Source organism: Rhinoraja longicauda, chromosome 7 (assembly GCF_053455715.1).
Source record: "Rhinoraja longicauda isolate Sanriku21f chromosome 7, sRhiLon1.1, whole genome shotgun sequence".
Taxonomy (NCBI): Eukaryota; Metazoa; Chordata; class Chondrichthyes; order Rajiformes; family Arhynchobatidae; genus Rhinoraja; species Rhinoraja longicauda.
This window is the reverse complement of record NC_135959.1, coordinates 57,022,005-57,039,498: the sequence shown is the minus strand read 5'-3', so window position 1 is coordinate 57,039,498 and position 17,494 is coordinate 57,022,005. Positions and strand designations below refer to the sequence as shown.

At 40.9% G+C, this 17,494-nt stretch overlaps 1 protein-coding gene across 2 annotated transcripts in view; it reads right to left on the bottom strand.

Annotated features, from left to right (window-relative positions):
• The window catches only part of pcf11 (PCF11 cleavage and polyadenylation factor subunit), a 28,420-nt gene extending 11,424 nt beyond the window's left edge, over positions 1–16,996 (bottom strand). For both annotated transcript variants that reach the window (XM_078402646.1, XM_078402647.1), the window contains exons 1-6: positions 16,634–16,996; positions 11,487–11,612; positions 9,546–9,734; positions 9,118–9,315; positions 4,725–5,869; positions 1,462–1,642 (exon numbers count right to left, since the gene is read on the bottom strand). In XM_078402646.1, coding sequence (XP_078258772.1) covers positions 1,462–1,642; positions 4,725–5,869; positions 9,118–9,315; positions 9,546–9,734; positions 11,487–11,612; positions 16,634–16,801 — 2,007 coding nt within the window. In that variant the 5' untranslated portion in view covers positions 16,802–16,996. The remainder of the gene's footprint in view (positions 1–1,461; positions 1,643–4,724; positions 5,870–9,117; positions 9,316–9,545; positions 9,735–11,486; positions 11,613–16,633) is intronic.
• Positions 16,997–17,494: the final 498 nt, after the last annotated feature.

The following is a 17,494-nucleotide window of genomic DNA, read 5'->3' as shown; positions in this document are numbered from 1 at the left end:
TTTACCCTTCCTTAATAAAAATCTAGTTAGAAATTGTGAATCTGCTCCCCTTTGTGGGGAAGCAGCTTCTGAATTTGCACTAGCTTTATTTGCAAGCTTCCTGATAACATTCCGAACAGCCAAAGTTTTGAATGTGCTTCTCGTTCAGCCATCCAAATCATTTACAGATCCCCAGGTCTCAATCCATGATGGGGAAAAGCCCAGGGTGACTGTAATATTTGCATACTATATTAACAGGCATTAGCAAAAAGGAATGCAAAAGATCGACATTGGAAATTGTCTTGCTCCCTTCAGTGTAGCAGCATTTCAACTCAAAGAACCTGCTGTTGAAAGTGAAATTATTGTGAATCTGCTCCCCAGGAGCCACATGCCCCACCAGTCTTAGGTACATCTGTACCCAAGGTTAGTGTGGCATAAATGGAGAGTGAATCTACAGAAGGCAATGGAGTCCCTGGCCACATACTCAGAAGTGTGTGGATCACCTGGAAGAGGTATTCAGACATCTTTAACATGTCACTGCTTGATTCTGAGTGAGATCCCTACCTGTTTCCAAAAGATCACTACATTACCAGTACCAAAGAAAAGTAAGAAAGTGTGCGTACAGTGGCTCTGACATCCATCATCATGAAGTGCTTTGAGAGATTGATAATGGTTCAAAATCTGCCGTGGCAAACACATTGATTCCCAAGTGGAAATGGTTGAGCACTTCACGTTCCCTAGCATTAATATTACTAACAATCTGTTGTGGTAAACATATTGATGCGACAGACAAAAAGTCACAGCAAAGGCACAACTTCCTGAGGTGATTCGATATGTCTCCAATGACTCCTACGATGTTTTACAGATACACTATAAAAACAGTCGGGTTGCATCACAGCTTCATTTGAGAACTCTGCTCAAGACCTCAAAAAATTGCAGTTGTAGTTAAAGATGCAGCCCAGTCCATCGCACAGACAAGACACCCCTCCATCGGGTAAACAGTCAGAACCTATTTGCCAGAATGGAACTGGCAAATACTAGAGAGCATAGTTTCAATGTGAGAAGAGCAATGTTTAAAGGAGATGTGTGGGCCAATTTTTCATGTTCGGCACAAATATTGTGAGCAAAAAGGTTGTATTATGCAATGTTCAATAATTCCCTTGCCTTTGTCTCAAATAACCTGAAGACAGCTATACCAGGGAAAGGAAGTGCTGGGATAGGATGACATCACAGGATAAACTTTGATACTCATTTTTCATTTTGTGATCCTAACCATTCTTCACAGTCAACCCTTTAACCTTTTCCTGCAGATCCTCTTTTTACTTCAGGGTCAGAGCAGAAAAATGCCAAATTGTCTCCCATCCCCACCCCTCCAAATGCTTAATAAGCATGGAAAAAAAGTATCATTGCTGGATGAAGGAAAACACAAAGTAAACCCAATACGCGAGGTAAACCAATTTAACGCAATATATTTCTACCTACTTTTTTCAACAAATCTCTCTTGCTAGCATTCGTCAATTCTTTGGGGATTTGCAAGTTTGCATCAACACTCATTCTTTGCTGTCGTGGTGTTCGAGGAGACACAATTCCTTTATTTCCAGGATGGGCTTCCTTCTGGTTTGTATATTTCATATGTGCTGGAGTATCCTGTTTTTGCTTCAAGCTAAAATGCAAGCATTTTAATATTACTATTAGTCTTCATTACCAACCACATTATCTTGCATAACTTATTGGCTCTAATGAGAACCCAATCACTGCCCCTCAAGGTTTTTGAACCCCCTTTCCCTTGTGCACATTTCATAAAAAGGACACAGGTTAAGTTTTGGATACCCAGCTGTGTACCTATTTCCTTGTCTGTTTGCATCAGATTGTCTAGTATTTTGTACAACCTGGCTATATATGTAGAATTTTGGCTTATTGTGTAAAATAAAAGCAAATCCCAAATCCTGTATCACCACTAAGTAATAGAAACATAGAAAATAGGTGCAGGAGTCAGCCATTCGGCCCTTCGAGCCAGCACCTCCATTCAATATGATCACGGCAGATCATCCAAAATCAGTACCCCGTTCCTGCTTAGCCCTAAGAGCTAAATCTAACTCTCTCTTGAAAACATCTAATGAATTGGCCTCCACTGCCTTCTGTGGCAGAGAATTCCACAGATTCACAACTCCCTGGGTGAAAGGGTTTTTCCTCATCTCAGTCCGAAATGGCATTCTTAAACTGTAACCCCTGGTTCTGGAACATCGGGAACATTTTTTCTGCAGCTAGCCTGTCCAATCCCTTAAGAATTTTACATGTTTCTATAAGACCCCCTCTAATCCTTCTAAATTCCAGTGAATACGCTCAGTCAACCCATTCTTTCATCATATGTCAGTCCCACCATCCCGGGAATTAACCAGGTGAACTTCAGCTGCACTCCCTCAATAGCAAGAATGTCCTTCCTCAAATTAGGAAACCAAAACTGCACACAATACTCCAGGTGCAGTCTCACCAGGGCTCTGTACAACTGCAGAAGGACCTCCTTGCTCCTAAACTCAAATCCTCTCGCAATGAAGGCCAACATGCCATCAGCTTTCTTCACTGTACCTGCATGCTTACTTTCAGTGACTGCTGCACAAGGACACCCAGGTCTTGTTGCACCTCCCCTTTTCCTAATCTGACAGCATTCAGATAATAATCTGCCACCTTGTTCTAGCCACCAAAGAGGATAATCTCACATTTATCCATATCATATTTATCTAAATCATTAATATTGTAAATAACTGGGGTCCCAACACTGAGCCTTGCGGCACCCCACCAGTCACTGCCTGCCATTCTGAAAAGGACCCGTTAATTCCTACTCTGCTTCCTGTCTGCCAACCAGTTCTCTATCCATGTCAATACCCTACCTCCAATACCGTGTGCAGGAGATGCAACACCTGTCCCTCCCCCCCCCCGACAGTTTCCGGTGAGACAGATGTTCATTTGCACCTCCTTCAACCTCATCTATTGTATCCGCTGTTCCATGTGTCAACTTCATATCATATCATATATATACAGCCGGAAACAGGCCTTTTCGGCCCACCAAGTCCATGCCGCCCAGCGATCCCCGTAACATTAACACTATCCTACACCCACTAGGGACAATTTTTACATTTACCCAGCCAATTAACCTACATACCTGTACGTCTTTGGAGTGTGGGAGGAAACCGAAGATCTCGGAGAAAACCCACGCAGGTCACGGGGAGAACGTACAAACTCCTTACAGTGCAGCACCCGTAGTCAGGATCGAACTTGAGTCTCCGGTGCTGCATTTGCTGTAAAGCAGCAACTCTACCGCTGCGCTACCGTGCCGTACATCAGCGAGACCAAGCGCAGACTCGGCGATCGTATCACTTAACACCTTCGCTCAGTCCGCTTTAACCTACCTGATCTCCCGGTTGCTCAGCACTTTAATTCCCCCTCACATTCCCAATCTGACCTTCCTGTCCTGGGCCTCCTCCATTGTCAGAGTGAGGCCCAGTGCAAATTGGAGGTACAGCACCTCATTCTTCACTTGGGTAGCTTACACCCCAGCAGTATGAACATTGACTTCTCTAACTTCAAACAGCCCTTGCTTTCCCTCTCTCCATTTCTCCCACCACTTAGTCTCCGACTACATTTTATCTCTGTCCCGCCCACTCCCCTGACATCAGTCTGTAGACCTGTCATTCCTTCTCTCCAGAGATGCTGCCCGTCCCACTGAGTTATTCCAGCATTTTGTGTCTACCTTCCACGCTCTACACTTTGGCACTACAAAAATGAAAATTGATGGGAATTACATGAGGTACGTACTTCTCTTCCACCATTGTAAATAAATTATCAAATCGTGTGACGATGCACCAATTCTAAGCTAATAATGCCCAACTTCACAAGGACAGGAGGAACAAAATACAAACGTGACATTTATGATTTGAATAGCCAAGTGGCAGTCAAATATTAAGAATGTGCATACCTCAAAATAAAGCCTTAAAATGTCTCAAAATGTGCAAAACTTCCATTTGGGCAGGAGGGGTAAAAGGAATCCAGTGTACATGATATTTAAGTACACTATGCATATTGAGGAGCAGATCAATAAATAACACATATACATATTATACATATTATATATGTATATATATATATATATATACATACACACAAACGCAGGTCCACAACTGACTTTCCAACAACTGGTGGTTCGGCACCAGTTTTAATCCAGGAGCACGCTTGAAATCCCCCTGAAAATGGCAGGCCTAGGCAGGTCGATCCTGACCTCGGCGAGTCCTCCGCGTCGATTGGCTGGCCAAATCTGCCCCGTGCAGCTAGGGGTCTAGAACACCAGTGCTGCCAGATGGAACGAATTTGCCCACTCCAGCTGGAGTTCTGGACCTTCAGCCTGGCCAGAAAAGGCAGATCCGTCCCCATAGCCGACTTCCATTGCTGTGGGTCAAATTTACTCCCTTGCCCCCTCCGGCTGGAGCTCTGGCCCAGCCGATCTGTTCCCAAAGCAGACTTGTGAGGCCAACTTTTTGGGCCAATAACGGCTGCCAGTAATAACCATGCCACTACCATTGGACTCCCACTTGGAGGTCGTGGTCTGTTGGTCCAGTGAAACGGATAATCCAGAAAGGCTCTGGAACTGGTGCCGATCGGTGGACATGCGTGTATATATATCAGTGTTGTTGTTTGGAACAAAGTATACTAAAATTAACCTTGTGATTTGGTTCTGAGCATTCCCAGCTTACCTTTTAGCTTCCTCCCAGCCAGACTTCCATCTTTTGGCAGATGGAGGGTCATGCCAGTTTTCCAAATTCTCTTTTGGCTCAGGGGAGTTTCTGGGAGAACTTCTGTTTTCAAGACGTGCCGCTTGTGATTCCTGACTTCTGTCATCTCGCACCCTCTTGGGCTTCCTTGAATCTCGTGCTTCTGGTTTGATGTTTGGTTTCTTTCTAAGATCTCGAGGTTCCCAGTTAATATTTTGTTTATACTCATCAGATAAGGGTCTTTTGGCTGACTTTTCTTTGGAAAGCGGTGAAACACTTATACGTCTCCTTTTGGGTGACAGTCTGCTTCGTTGTCTTGAACGTGCTATAGGTGACCGAGATTTTGGTGATCGTGATCTTGGGGACTGTGATCTTGATGATCTAGGATGGGATCTGAAATTAAATCCTCCAGATTTAACATCTCTTTCAATCTCTTTGCTGTCCTTTTCATTTCCCAGTATGCCACTGCTTGTTCTGTTTCTTGTAACTGAAGGCTTACGTTCAGTTCCTTTACTCTGATCTTCATCTACCTTTTTTTCTGTATTTGCTCTCCTTTCTTTTAATTCTACTTTGCTATCAGCCTTATCTTGAGAAGACTTTCGCAACCTTGGATCTCTCTTTGCAACTTCAACTTTTACTTTCTCCGTGTCCACTTTTTTAGCATTTTTAACAGACGACTTATTTTTCACTGGTGAAACAACTTTAGATTTTCCCTCTGACACTTTAGACTCCTTTCGGACCAATCTGTCACAGGCCTTATCTTTGTCTGCTTTTGATACTGCTGTCTTCTCAAAGAATCCCTTAGCTGGGCTAATTTTCTTGCTTCCAGTTTTGTCCAGTTTCATTGTTTGCAATGTCCCTTCCTTCTTAGCAGAATCTTTTGTCTGTTGACTGAACCTATTTATGCGAGGATCTCTATTTGATGCTTTGGTATCACTGGCATGTGCTGCCTGAAATTTTTCTGGCTGAGTGGATTCATGTTGCAAGGGTCTGACTGCAGCTGGAGTTGGCTTTCCTGCCCCTGATGAGAGCATGGGAGAAACTTTTGTAATTGGCACATGTTGTTTGGAATGTCCAAGAGTTACCATCGAATCAGGAATGGGATGCTGGGAAGCAAGGGAAGCAATCTGAAATAAAAATATGTACAATTACAAAAGTAATTGGATTAAGAGACTTTCAACTCAATTCTGGAATGGCATTAACTTTTAAATTTCTCAAACACATTTAAGTATCCAGCACCCAATTAGAAAGGTTACTTTCAACTTCTGAAATAGGAAGTAATTCAGTAAATTATAATTGGAAAAACAAGTCAATACCTTAGAGAAAATATGGGATATTTTGGGCCTAATTTTTTCAGAATGTCATTTGATTTAAAATTTCAGCGAGTCTTCCCTAACCACTGTAGCATAGGTTTGAGCATTGATTCCAAAAATCTGTTCTTTCTCTCAATGTTTCACTGTCAGCAAGGCATCACACCCAGATTCATAAAAATGTGCACTGGGACAATAGGGATTTCAGTCAGAAAATGCCTTTCTGCATCTGCATACAGCTTTCTGCAATAGGAAGCCATTGCCCAAATCTATCAGTTATATAATGAAGCATATAGAGAACAAAGAGGACATTTGACAAACCAGTTTTACCACTGCAACATCTGGCATATATTGAAAGGTCACTATTTCAGATAATAACTTTCCCTCCCCACAGATGATCCTGAATTACTTATTTAAGTTTGTTAGTTGCATTAGGGTCAGAGAATATAACGTGGAAATCGGCCCATTGAGTCCACGTACCATCGTACCAATTTTAACACAAATCCTTCTCCCAGTCCAATTTATTCTCCCCACATTCACGCCAAATACACCAAAAAATGTACGAGGGGGAGCCACCAACATCCATGTTTTGGGGATCGGAGGAAACCTCAGAGGAAAACCACCAGGCGGCCAGAGAAGCAAACCTCATACAGACAGTATTGGAGGTCAAGATCAAATCCAGGTAGCTCTGACTGCATTCTGTTGGGCACTTTCACTTTTAAATTGCTCCAACAACACTTCCCAAGTAATATATCCTTCAACTTTATAGTTTTAATGTTGAAATTTTGAATGTATAGATCTGTGACCAAGTGTTGTGCCTCAGGGTTCAGTGCTGGGCCATTACTGTTTTGTCATCTACATAAATGATTTAAATGAGAACTTGGTTAGCAAGTTTACAGATGACACAAAAGTGGGTGGTGTTGTTGATAGTGGATGGTCGCCAAAAATTGGCTCAGGATCTTGATCAGTTGGGCAGGTGGGCTGAGAAATGGTTGATGGAATTTAATAGAGAAATGTTAGGTGCTACATTCTGGAATATCTAACGTGGGCAGGGCCTGCACAGTGAACTGTATGGCTCTGTGGAATGTTGTAGAGCAGAGGGATCTAGTACAGGTGCAGTTGATTGAAAGTGGCATCACAGGTAGACCGGGTGGAAGGGAAATTAACGTGGATGTTACCAGAACTCAAGGGCCTGAGCTATAGGGAGAGGTTGAGCAGGCTAGGACTCTAATCCTCGGAGCGCAGGAGGATTAGGGGTGTTCAAAATGACGAGTAGTAATCGGTTCGACGCAAAGTGGAGGAATCAAGAACCAGAGGACATCGGTTCAAGTAAGGGGAAAAAGATTTAATAGAAGTGTAAGGGGTACCCTTTTCATACAAAGGGTGGTGGGTGTATGGAATGAGCTGCTGGAGAAACTAGTTGAGGTAGGTACTATCGCAACATTTAGACAGGTACATGGATGGATAGGACAGGTTTAGAGGGATATGGGCCAATGCAGGCAGGTGGGACTAGTGTAGATGGGACATGTTTGCCGGTGTCGGCAAGTTGGGTCAAAGGGCCTGTTTCCACGCTGTAACTATCAAAGCTTTGGGAATAAGGTACTTTAACCTGATGTTTTTGAGTTATCACCTTTACAGGTCTCAATGAAAGAGAAGCACAAGATTTGCAGATCTGGGCAGATTCTCAGTTATTTATCAAGATACTTCGAGGATTCCCTCGTGTTTCATAAGAAATTTAACCATTTATTTTTGCTGTCAGATGTAAATCTTTTATAATGTTAGATTGAAAAATACTCTTTGCTGTATTGAAGATATTTGCAAAAAGCAATGTATTACCCAGAATTTTATTGGCATTTTCAACTGAGGAAAGCATCAACCTTCAAATCTATAAACAAATTAGTTTCTGGGAAATTGGGAGTATTAAATGCCGTCATGCAACTTTCTTATTAACCTTTTGCTCTTATTTTATTGAGTTCTTGACAATTTCTGTAAAATCTACCTTTAGCGGAGCAAAAACAATCATTCCTTTATGACCCCTTTTAGTCGGAATTATCAACCAATTTTTTGGGGGGGAATTTGCCCAACATCCCTACACAGGAGTGAGGATGCGAGTGAATGAGGGCAAGTGAAAATCATTCCTCTGGCCAAACCAGATTCATAATCTTATTTTCATCAGTCTCCTTGCTTGTTAACCAGGTTTTTCCCCAATGCATCTGAGATGCAAACCAATTCATGATATAAATTTGTTATTTTTAATTTAATTTATTAAATTTATAATTTTTACCTAACAAATCAGAAAATGGATCTTAGTTGATGTGCAAGATCAGTAAACACGGTACATGGCATTACTCACATTGAGCAAGTGCTCTATCAGAACAATTAGCTAAAATTGCACTGTTACTTTATAACATTTATATGGACTTGCTTATATCTGACTTCTAAGTGCTGCTGATGCATCCATGTTAGGGGTCGTTAGAATATTCCTTGAAACAATGGCCTGATTCCTTTAACATCTTTTTTGCATATCTTTCATTCATTGTTCTTTATCTCTTTCCTTTCCCGACTAGTCTGATGGGTCTTGACCCAAAATGTCAGCAATTCCTTCTCTCCAGAGATGCTGCCTGTCCCGCAGACTTACTCCAGCTTTTTCTGTCTATTCCCCAAGGACAGCTGATCGAATAAATGCAAGATGAGAAATTTTGATTTTTCTGACATAATCAGTCATTGCATTTGGAAAATTGTAATGCTGAATTTGGCAATGCACACTCCCAGTTAAAAAGAATGAGACAGAAGTGCTGAATTCTTTTCTGAATGTTTTTTAAATGGTTGTGAAGACTGTCATCCGTCTCACAGGTTTATGGCTCTGTGACAAATGTAAGTGTTAACAAACAAACAAAATGCATTTCTGCTAAAGAAAATCAAGCTTTAAGATTCTGGTCCCCAGAATACTTTTATTATCAAAATTAAAATTCCATAGTTTGGGAAAATTAATCTCCACCTTACTTCAGCCCTTTCAGCTATTCAAAACTGAAATGTAATATTTAGCGATTAGTATGTAAACTTACCAGCTGTGCTTTTGTCTGTTCTAATTCCAGCTCCAACTTCTTCTGCTGTAACTCAAGTAACTGCTTTTGTTTTGCTAACAGTTGTTGTCTTATAAACTGCTCTTGCTCCTGTGTTACGTTTTTCTGTGACTCAGTAATGTTTTGTTTGGCTGAGTTAACAGGAGCAACTGTGGAACTTGAGGTGCTGGGTTCTTCAAGCTACGAGCAAGGAAAAAGTCAAGTTACGGCCAGGATATTCTACAATTCTCCAAGGAAACTGGTATAAGAAGAAATGCTGACAAAAATAAGAGAAACACCACAACATTTTGCAAATTTTCTTTATTTACTCTCATGGTTTAATATTGCCAAGCTTGTTAATCCAACTCAGATGAGAAACATATGCTGTTATTCTTTCCTTATGATAGAGGTGAGATTCCTTTAACACTTACCGATCTATTTAAAAACTTGGGATTTACATGAATACTTGAACTGTTCACATTTGGTGGTAAAGGCTTAATAGGCCATGCAGGATCTAGTTTGTTGACTTTGACGTCTAAGGCATAAAGTTTCGTCAGTTGAAACATATCATCCCATGTAGAGCGCAATTTAAACAAACTTTTTCTAGTGCTCTCATCCACCTAAGAACAAAACAATTATCCAACTTTATGAGTGTTATGCCTTTATACATTCTTATAAACATACCAAACAGAATAAATCACAAGATTATCTGTTGCAGAAATTGCAATGAGATTTGTTTTGGCACCTTTCTAAAGGAGGCTAATTCTGGGACACTTATGCACTCCTTCACTTAGCTAATATGTTGTCAGTTGAATGATCCAATTAAACTATTTTGAAAGCATGCTGTTTTGGGTGAGTCAAAACAATTAACTATTTCATTAACTCTTCTCTCTCCCCCCCCCCCCCCCCCCCCCCCGTATAGCTAAGTAACTAATTGCAGGGATAGTCACCCTTATTGATTTTGACTCGTTACCATGCAAAAACAATGAACAAAATACATTAAAAAAATTGCAAACTACAAGCTTTCCTTTAGTCATGTAAAGAATGCTTTGGGAACAACATTGCACAGTACAAAACAATTTGAAACGTATTTTATTTGTATAGCCATCCATGTCTAGTATCAAACATTCAAAAACAGAATTTCAAAATGTGATTTTGCTGACACGAGCACTGAATCTGATGTTAATGAAATGGAAGCAAATTTGTCAATTGGATTTATCAGCTCCTCGCTGGAAAAGCAGTCTGGTGAAAGAAGAGCATCTGCCAATATAACCCACACCAACCCATTGGCCTACTTCTGGAACCAAGAATAAATTTAGTTGAGACATGAAATAAAAACCATTAGTTCCTAGTCATATGCACATGAAAATATTCATCATGAAAAGGGAAAGCTCATTCAGATCATAACTTGCTCGTGGGAAATGGTAAATTCGCTATGTTTCTGTACCAGCAGATTGGGTTTCAAAGTGGACTGCCACCTACCAGGGTGTATGAATATGGACAGTGGCCCTAAAATAGGAAGTGTCTGGTTGCATTGTCTGAGAATAAAATTCTTGTGCCTTGAAGAATGAAAAATAACTGCAAATCAGAGTGCATTCATAAATCATAACAACAGTACAAAAGTCACATTATTTTGTAATGAATTATAAAAACACAAATTAATGGCAGATTGCTGCAGTATGGAAGAGCAAGCCAGAGTTAACATATACAAAAAACTAGAATAATTAACGGGTCAGGCAGCATCTCTGGAAAAAAGGAATCAGTGACATTTTGGGTTGAGACCCTTCTTCAGAGCTAACAAATATCCTCTCTTTAGAAAAACAAACATTAGTAAAGAAAATCCAAAGGAACTTGTGGTGCTCGGCCAGTCTTCATTCATGCTGCTGCCTTGTATTAATGGGCCACTCCAAAAAATGGGGAACGATAACTCCAAAAATCAAACTCAGTTTAATGGCAATAAGCTTATTACATTGCTATGAAAATAACTTTGGAATTTATTAAGTTGAATGTCAAAGGTTTTAAATGAATAAGGAAGAAGCGTTTCGTATCAGCTTGGTAATAATGTTTGTTCATTTGTGGTTTTGTGTGCAGCAAAAAAAAATCAGATGGGCTTGCCTATCTCTATGAAGATTCTTTCATATAATCTTTTTTTAAATAATGGAAAATCCCCTTTCCCTGCCTTCCAACACTGCCATTTTAAGTGCAGATCAATGCTGAAGAGTACCAATGTAAATCTGGATATGGGATTAACATGTTAATGCATTCCAACTTCATAAGCATACATACCTTTCATCAGCAAGTCCAATGACATTTAGTTACCAAAACAGAAGCAAATATATACACATACATTCTAAAGACAAAATTATAGGTACCTTTTCAAAAACACTAGAAAATGTAACACCTAAGTTTTGAGCAAAGAGTGTGATATAGCTTCCTCCAACATTCTTCACAATGGAATCCATGAGGTACATTACTGGAAGCTTCTCTGAAACTGGGGCCTGCAGCAATAGGAAAACTCAAAATATTAGGAAAAAACAGAAAATTTAATAGAATAAAGCAATTTTTAAAAAGAATTTCAATGACATACAAACTCGGGAGGATTTGCACTTAAGTGAAAACTGTTCCAGAATGCTGTACTTCAGGATTTGGTTGTTGCCAAATACTCAAAGGAATCTTTCAATCTCGGAACAGTTTAATGACGCCCATATTCATGAGTACATAAGCCTTTTACTGCTTGTTTCCACGTACTTTGCTTCAAAGCAGATCTTCAAAGTTGCAATCATCAGCAACTTACTGGTTGGGACATGGAATAAGTTGCCAGCCATTCTTCAGTTGAGATACTGCAGTAAATGCAGTCCCAACGTTAACTGTCAGTATCACTCCAGAAAGGCCAAAAGCAAAAAATAAAAATCCACCTCTGAACTTATGAAAATAGAAAGTCAGACATTTAACATAATTTGCCAGTTTGTAATTGCTTGCAACGTCAGCCATTTTACATTACTAAACATGTAAAATTGTTCCCAGATTTAATATCCTTAAAGAAATAATAGAAGTGAAGAAGAAAAAAGCAACCAGTGCAATGTGATTCTTTTAATGGTACATATTATTAACCGCGTGGCAATGAAAACGATTCTTTTTAATGCACTCGTTACTGATTCAAAACTTCTCTCAATCTTCCAAAGTTTTGTAATTCTGTTTTGGATAAGTGATTGACATCCATCTTATTCTTTTAGCATTTAATGTCTGTTCTTAAGGCACTGACAACTTTCATGGTCAGAACACGCATCCCCGAGTGCCGCGTACTTGGATCATCAATGGTATTCCAAATTTTGCTACTAACACCAATTTACCCATCTCTTTCTTGTGTGCCAATCGTAGCCCACCTAACTTCAAGCCTGGTATAATGGGAAAGAACAAATTTGGATCTTCACTCATCTTTAGATTTTTGTCATGTCAATGTTGAGACCAAATGTGCATGCAAACCTTACAGCTCACTCAGAAGCCAAGTGAGCCAAGCCAACACCTTATTTCTTTCCATTATGTTTAAGATAATTCTATTTAAAGATGGAAATTTATCAAAACATTGAATATGTATACCTGCATTGCACAGAAAACTGATATATTCTGAATGATACTCTACAGATGAAAAACCCAATGCCTCACATCACAAGCAAATGTGCAATTCTAACCAGTTGTCCTACTCTCCCCACCAAAAAAATCAAACCAATCACACACGCAACTTTTTCCAGAAAAAAAAGACATCCGAGCATGCTAGAATACTCTGATGGCACTGTGGATTGAATATTAATCATTATGTATGATTTACTAATGGAATGCTTCCCGAATCAAACTTTCATTTGGCGAATATCAGGTGAAATGTGGATTTTTAGCTGACATCCGTTCAACTCACATAGGTCACTAACGTGATATTGGTATGGGGTGACAGATTTATGGAGATTGAAAATCCAAAGCAAGTTTCACTTTCGTTTTCTTGCAATTTTTGCAATGTTGCTTAAAAAAATAAGCCCCATGATGATCCAGACTAGCCTATATGAATTCCAAGAAAATTAAATAATTTTCAAATGCAGTTAAAATCTTCATCTACATCTTAAAATTCCTCATATCAAGATGTACTACTACATAAAAGGATCTGAATTCACAATTTGAAATTTCTTTAGGTTTACATATGTGGCTGCACATTGCACAAGATTTGAACGTGTGCTCCTTAATGTTCTGATAATACTGGATGTAAAATACAAGCAAAGGAGCAATTTGTACATTTTAGTCAACGATTTGCTAACCACCATAAATAATTAAACTGGCTACAACTAAGCCTCAGTGCAGTTTTCTATATATTGTGTATTTATTTACAAAGCATGCTTAAACCACCTACACAGGTCCACTGTCACTGCACCAACATGACTTCAGGAATCAGACTCCAAGTTCAATATTAATTTTGAAAAATGTTTTGAGGATATGCTGTTTTTAAATTGTATCAACAATTGGTGATTAACAATATTGGCCAGGTAAAAGAGAGCCTTTAAAACAAGGCAAATAATTTAAAAGTTACCACCAATGTTTCCCACCTAAATTTTATTATCTAAGTTTAATCAAACAGAAACCTGTATCCAAATGAAACAAGTCTGGGCTCTAAATAGCAGGCCTCCAACGTCAATTCCTTACATAATTTCAAAATATAAATTTCCCATTACTACCTTCATTAACATTTGAAAATGACCTGCTTCAGTTCACCTAATGCCTCAACTTTAATGAAAATCATTTCCCTCTATACAATGAAATGACACAAATGATTGAAATTGAACAAGCACTAATTTATTAGCGCACCATTTGATTTAGTGTTGATTTTATCAAGCTCCAAAACCACAGGTATGTATGTTGTAAATCATGATACACGCTAATTGTATCTATCCATCCAACAGAAACTGTGAAGTGTTATTTTTAAGCATTTGTGCTTTGTTCTTCCAACTATCCGATTTTACGGCCGAAATTATTCAAGTATATGGAAAACCAGACTATTTTGCTTCCTCAATTAACAGTTGAGGGGAAAAGAAACCTAATATCTGGAACAAGCGCAGGGAACAGGAACGCATGAAGGAAAAATGCATTGGGAACAAAGCTGCTGATAAATGACTAGCATCTTAATAATATGCTTAATGTTGTGTTGAATGTCAACACTAGTCAACTAGCTACATACACAATGCAAATTTAATTAAATTTAGGATAATGGCGAATAAGCAAAAATGTACTATGCTGAAGACGGAAATGATAATCTGAACCAGTAATTCAAGCTATTCCAAACTGGCTGAATCTTGGGGCAGGCAGGGTCCTAAGCCAATACGTTAAGTGTATTATATCACTGAACAATCAGGTCATTTCGAAATCCAAACCAGTGATGGGAATTAGGTCATATGTGCCATGGGCATTGTGTTAAAAATGAAAAACTGATGTAAACTCTGGATCATCAGCACCTCCCAATAAGCTGAGTATATCCACAACAGCATGAGCAGCAGACAGTACTGAATTTTGCCCAGTAACATGCTTGAAAACCGAGATCATAAAACTGAATGTTTGAGTCACAGCATCATTGCAAAGCTCAACAGCTGTAAGCAGCATTGTGCATTTGCTTCTGTAAATGTGCACATATTTCATTATGGCACAATCAGAAGGAATGAGAGGGGGGGGGGCTTAACTCACGCTTTAAATGATGGTCAAAGCTGGGTACTTGAATAAGACAATTGAAGTGGAAATTTCACCCTTCAAATCATCATGGCGTCTTACGATACAATACAGCATATTCCAAATTTATAGTTCTTAGTTACAGCTTTGCACCAGCTATAATTATAAGTGACAGGAAATATCAGCAGTAGGTAAAATAAAGTCTACACTCACTTTTAAGTAATCCCCAATTACTGTGAAACTAAGTGAGATTGAAATGGACAACAGCAATTAGAGTGCTCTGGTTGCTATGCTGTAAATTAACCAAGGAAATGTAGACTATGGTAGAATTTTATGATCAAAACGATGGACCCAGATTAGCCAAATCATTTTTTTTTTTTGTTTGAAGACAAACGTCAAATTACTTACAGAACTTATCTCACGTTTAAGTTAAAAATTTGTAGTGGTCTCTCAATTTAAAATCCATATTTACATTGTATTGATTTTAAAAGGCCATCCACCCCTATGTACAGCATTAACATAACATTCAGTTTTGTGATTAGTGTGCTCCTCAACAGAATACCAATGACCGAAACACTGTAATAAAAACCTTGTAAGTCTGAAAGAAATAAGACAAAAGAACGTATTTCATTTTCTTTATTAACAATTTTTCAAAACCATTAAAACAGGTCACCGCCATTAAAAACATGAAATAATATCCTTTATTTTTGTAAAAAGGGAAGCAAATTCTGTCTGGCCCAGTTACAGAGAACTCCCCCTCCCACCCGACACTTGTTTTTGTTCAATCTCACTACGTCATAAAACATTAACGCGAACTGAAAGGCAGGAAAAGCTTAACTAAATCTAACGACGATTAAGACAGTAATTTAAAGAGGCGGCAAAATGCAACCTCTGCTGTGATAATAAAATGTAGACTACACAATGGACTAACACTGGAAACATTTAACTTAAACATGCCGGACCTTAACAGATCTACGAAGTAATTGCACACTCAGCGGCCCCGGGTACAGAGGCCGCTCCCCCGCACATTCCTGTCCCTCCCCTCCTGCTCCTCCCCCGCCCCGGAGCCGCTGCGACAAGCCAATCACCCGAACTGAGGTCGGACGGTCTCCGGCTCCAGGAAACACACCGAGCCGTACTCAAACACTGCCTGGGGTGAGGGATTGGGGGTTGAAGAGGGGGGAGGGAGACTGGAGGGAGGGGGGGAAGGGAGACTGAGGGAGGGGGGGAAGGGAGACTGAGGGAGGGGGGGGAAGGGAGACTGAGGGAGGGGGGGAAAGGGAGACTGAGGGAGGGGGGAAGGGAGACTGAGGGAGGGGGAAGGGAGGCTGAGGGAGGGGGAAGGGAGGCTGAGGGAGGGGGAAGGGAGACTGAAGGAGGTTAGGGAGGGGAAAGGGAGGTTGGGGAGTGGGAAGGGAGTCGGGGAGGGGGAAAGACTGGAGGGGGAAGGGAGGAAGGGGAACATGGGGGACCCGTTTACTACAGTTGACTTAACTCGCCGGAGGAATTAAAAATATTTCCAGAATCTTATCTGTAAAACAAAATGGATGGAAATCCGCCCGACGCCAGCGGTGGGAGGGTGTGTCGGCGGCTCCGCGTCGGGCGGGGAAGGCTGCGGACAGACGAGGGAGAGCAGGCTGGCGGGCGGGCTTGGTGCGCCAGTCGGCCCGTCCCCTCCGCCCGCCCATCGCCAGCCCGCCGCCGCCGCCATCTTGACCAGCATTATCTCAGCCGGTCCTCTCTCAAATAAAAAAAAACACTCCCAATAATTTTTTTCTTCGAAAAAATAAAATAAAAACAAAAAAAAACTGATTTTAAAAACCTTGGATATTTGCGCTTCGATTAACTTGACGATTTCCGGCGAATACTTCAGGTTCTCTTCGGCCAGGATGGTCAGATTGTTGATGTGAGGCTTGCTGTTGAAAGTCAGGTCTTCCAAAGACGACTGGTACTCTTTACACGCGTCCGCCTTCGCCGTGTCTTCCGCCATCGCTGCGTTTTAAATTAAAATTCTTTCCGTTCACTGATAGCTCTTAAATATCGAAACAAAAAGTTTCCCCCCCTTAATAAAAAGGACGTGTTCACTCTCTAAGCCTACGCATGGTTGGGAAATGCTTCCTAAAACCAGGCCACAACGACACTGAACTAAACTGCCCACCGCCGCTCGGCACCTCCACTCCCTCGCCGCTGCTTGCACAAAATGGCGGCGGCGCTCCGTTAACCTATTCATCGGCGTCACAATGGGCGGCGGTGACGGTCAGAACCCATTGGTTGCCATCGTGACGGGCGTGAAGCCGCGGCCTTTCATTCGCTAACTCGCGCAGGCATTGTGACGGCCCGCAAAGTACGACATTTGATTGGTCGCCTCCGCGGCACGGCGATCGCACGGTGATTGGCTGGCTGTCTGCGATGGGTGCAGGATGACGTCAGTGTCACGTGGATTCCCGGCCCGCGGCCGGATGTGCGGAACAAGGTGCGGGAGTGGGGGTAAAGCACACGGGGTTGCGGGAGTGGAGATAAACACACCCGAGGTTGCAGGTGTGCGAGTTAAACCACGGTTGCGGGAGTGTAGTTAAAACACACAGTTGCGGGAGTGTAGTTAAAACACACAGTTGAGGGAATAGAGTTAAAACAAGCAGCTTTCATTGTTAATTCAGAGGGTGGTGTGTATCACCACCCCCAC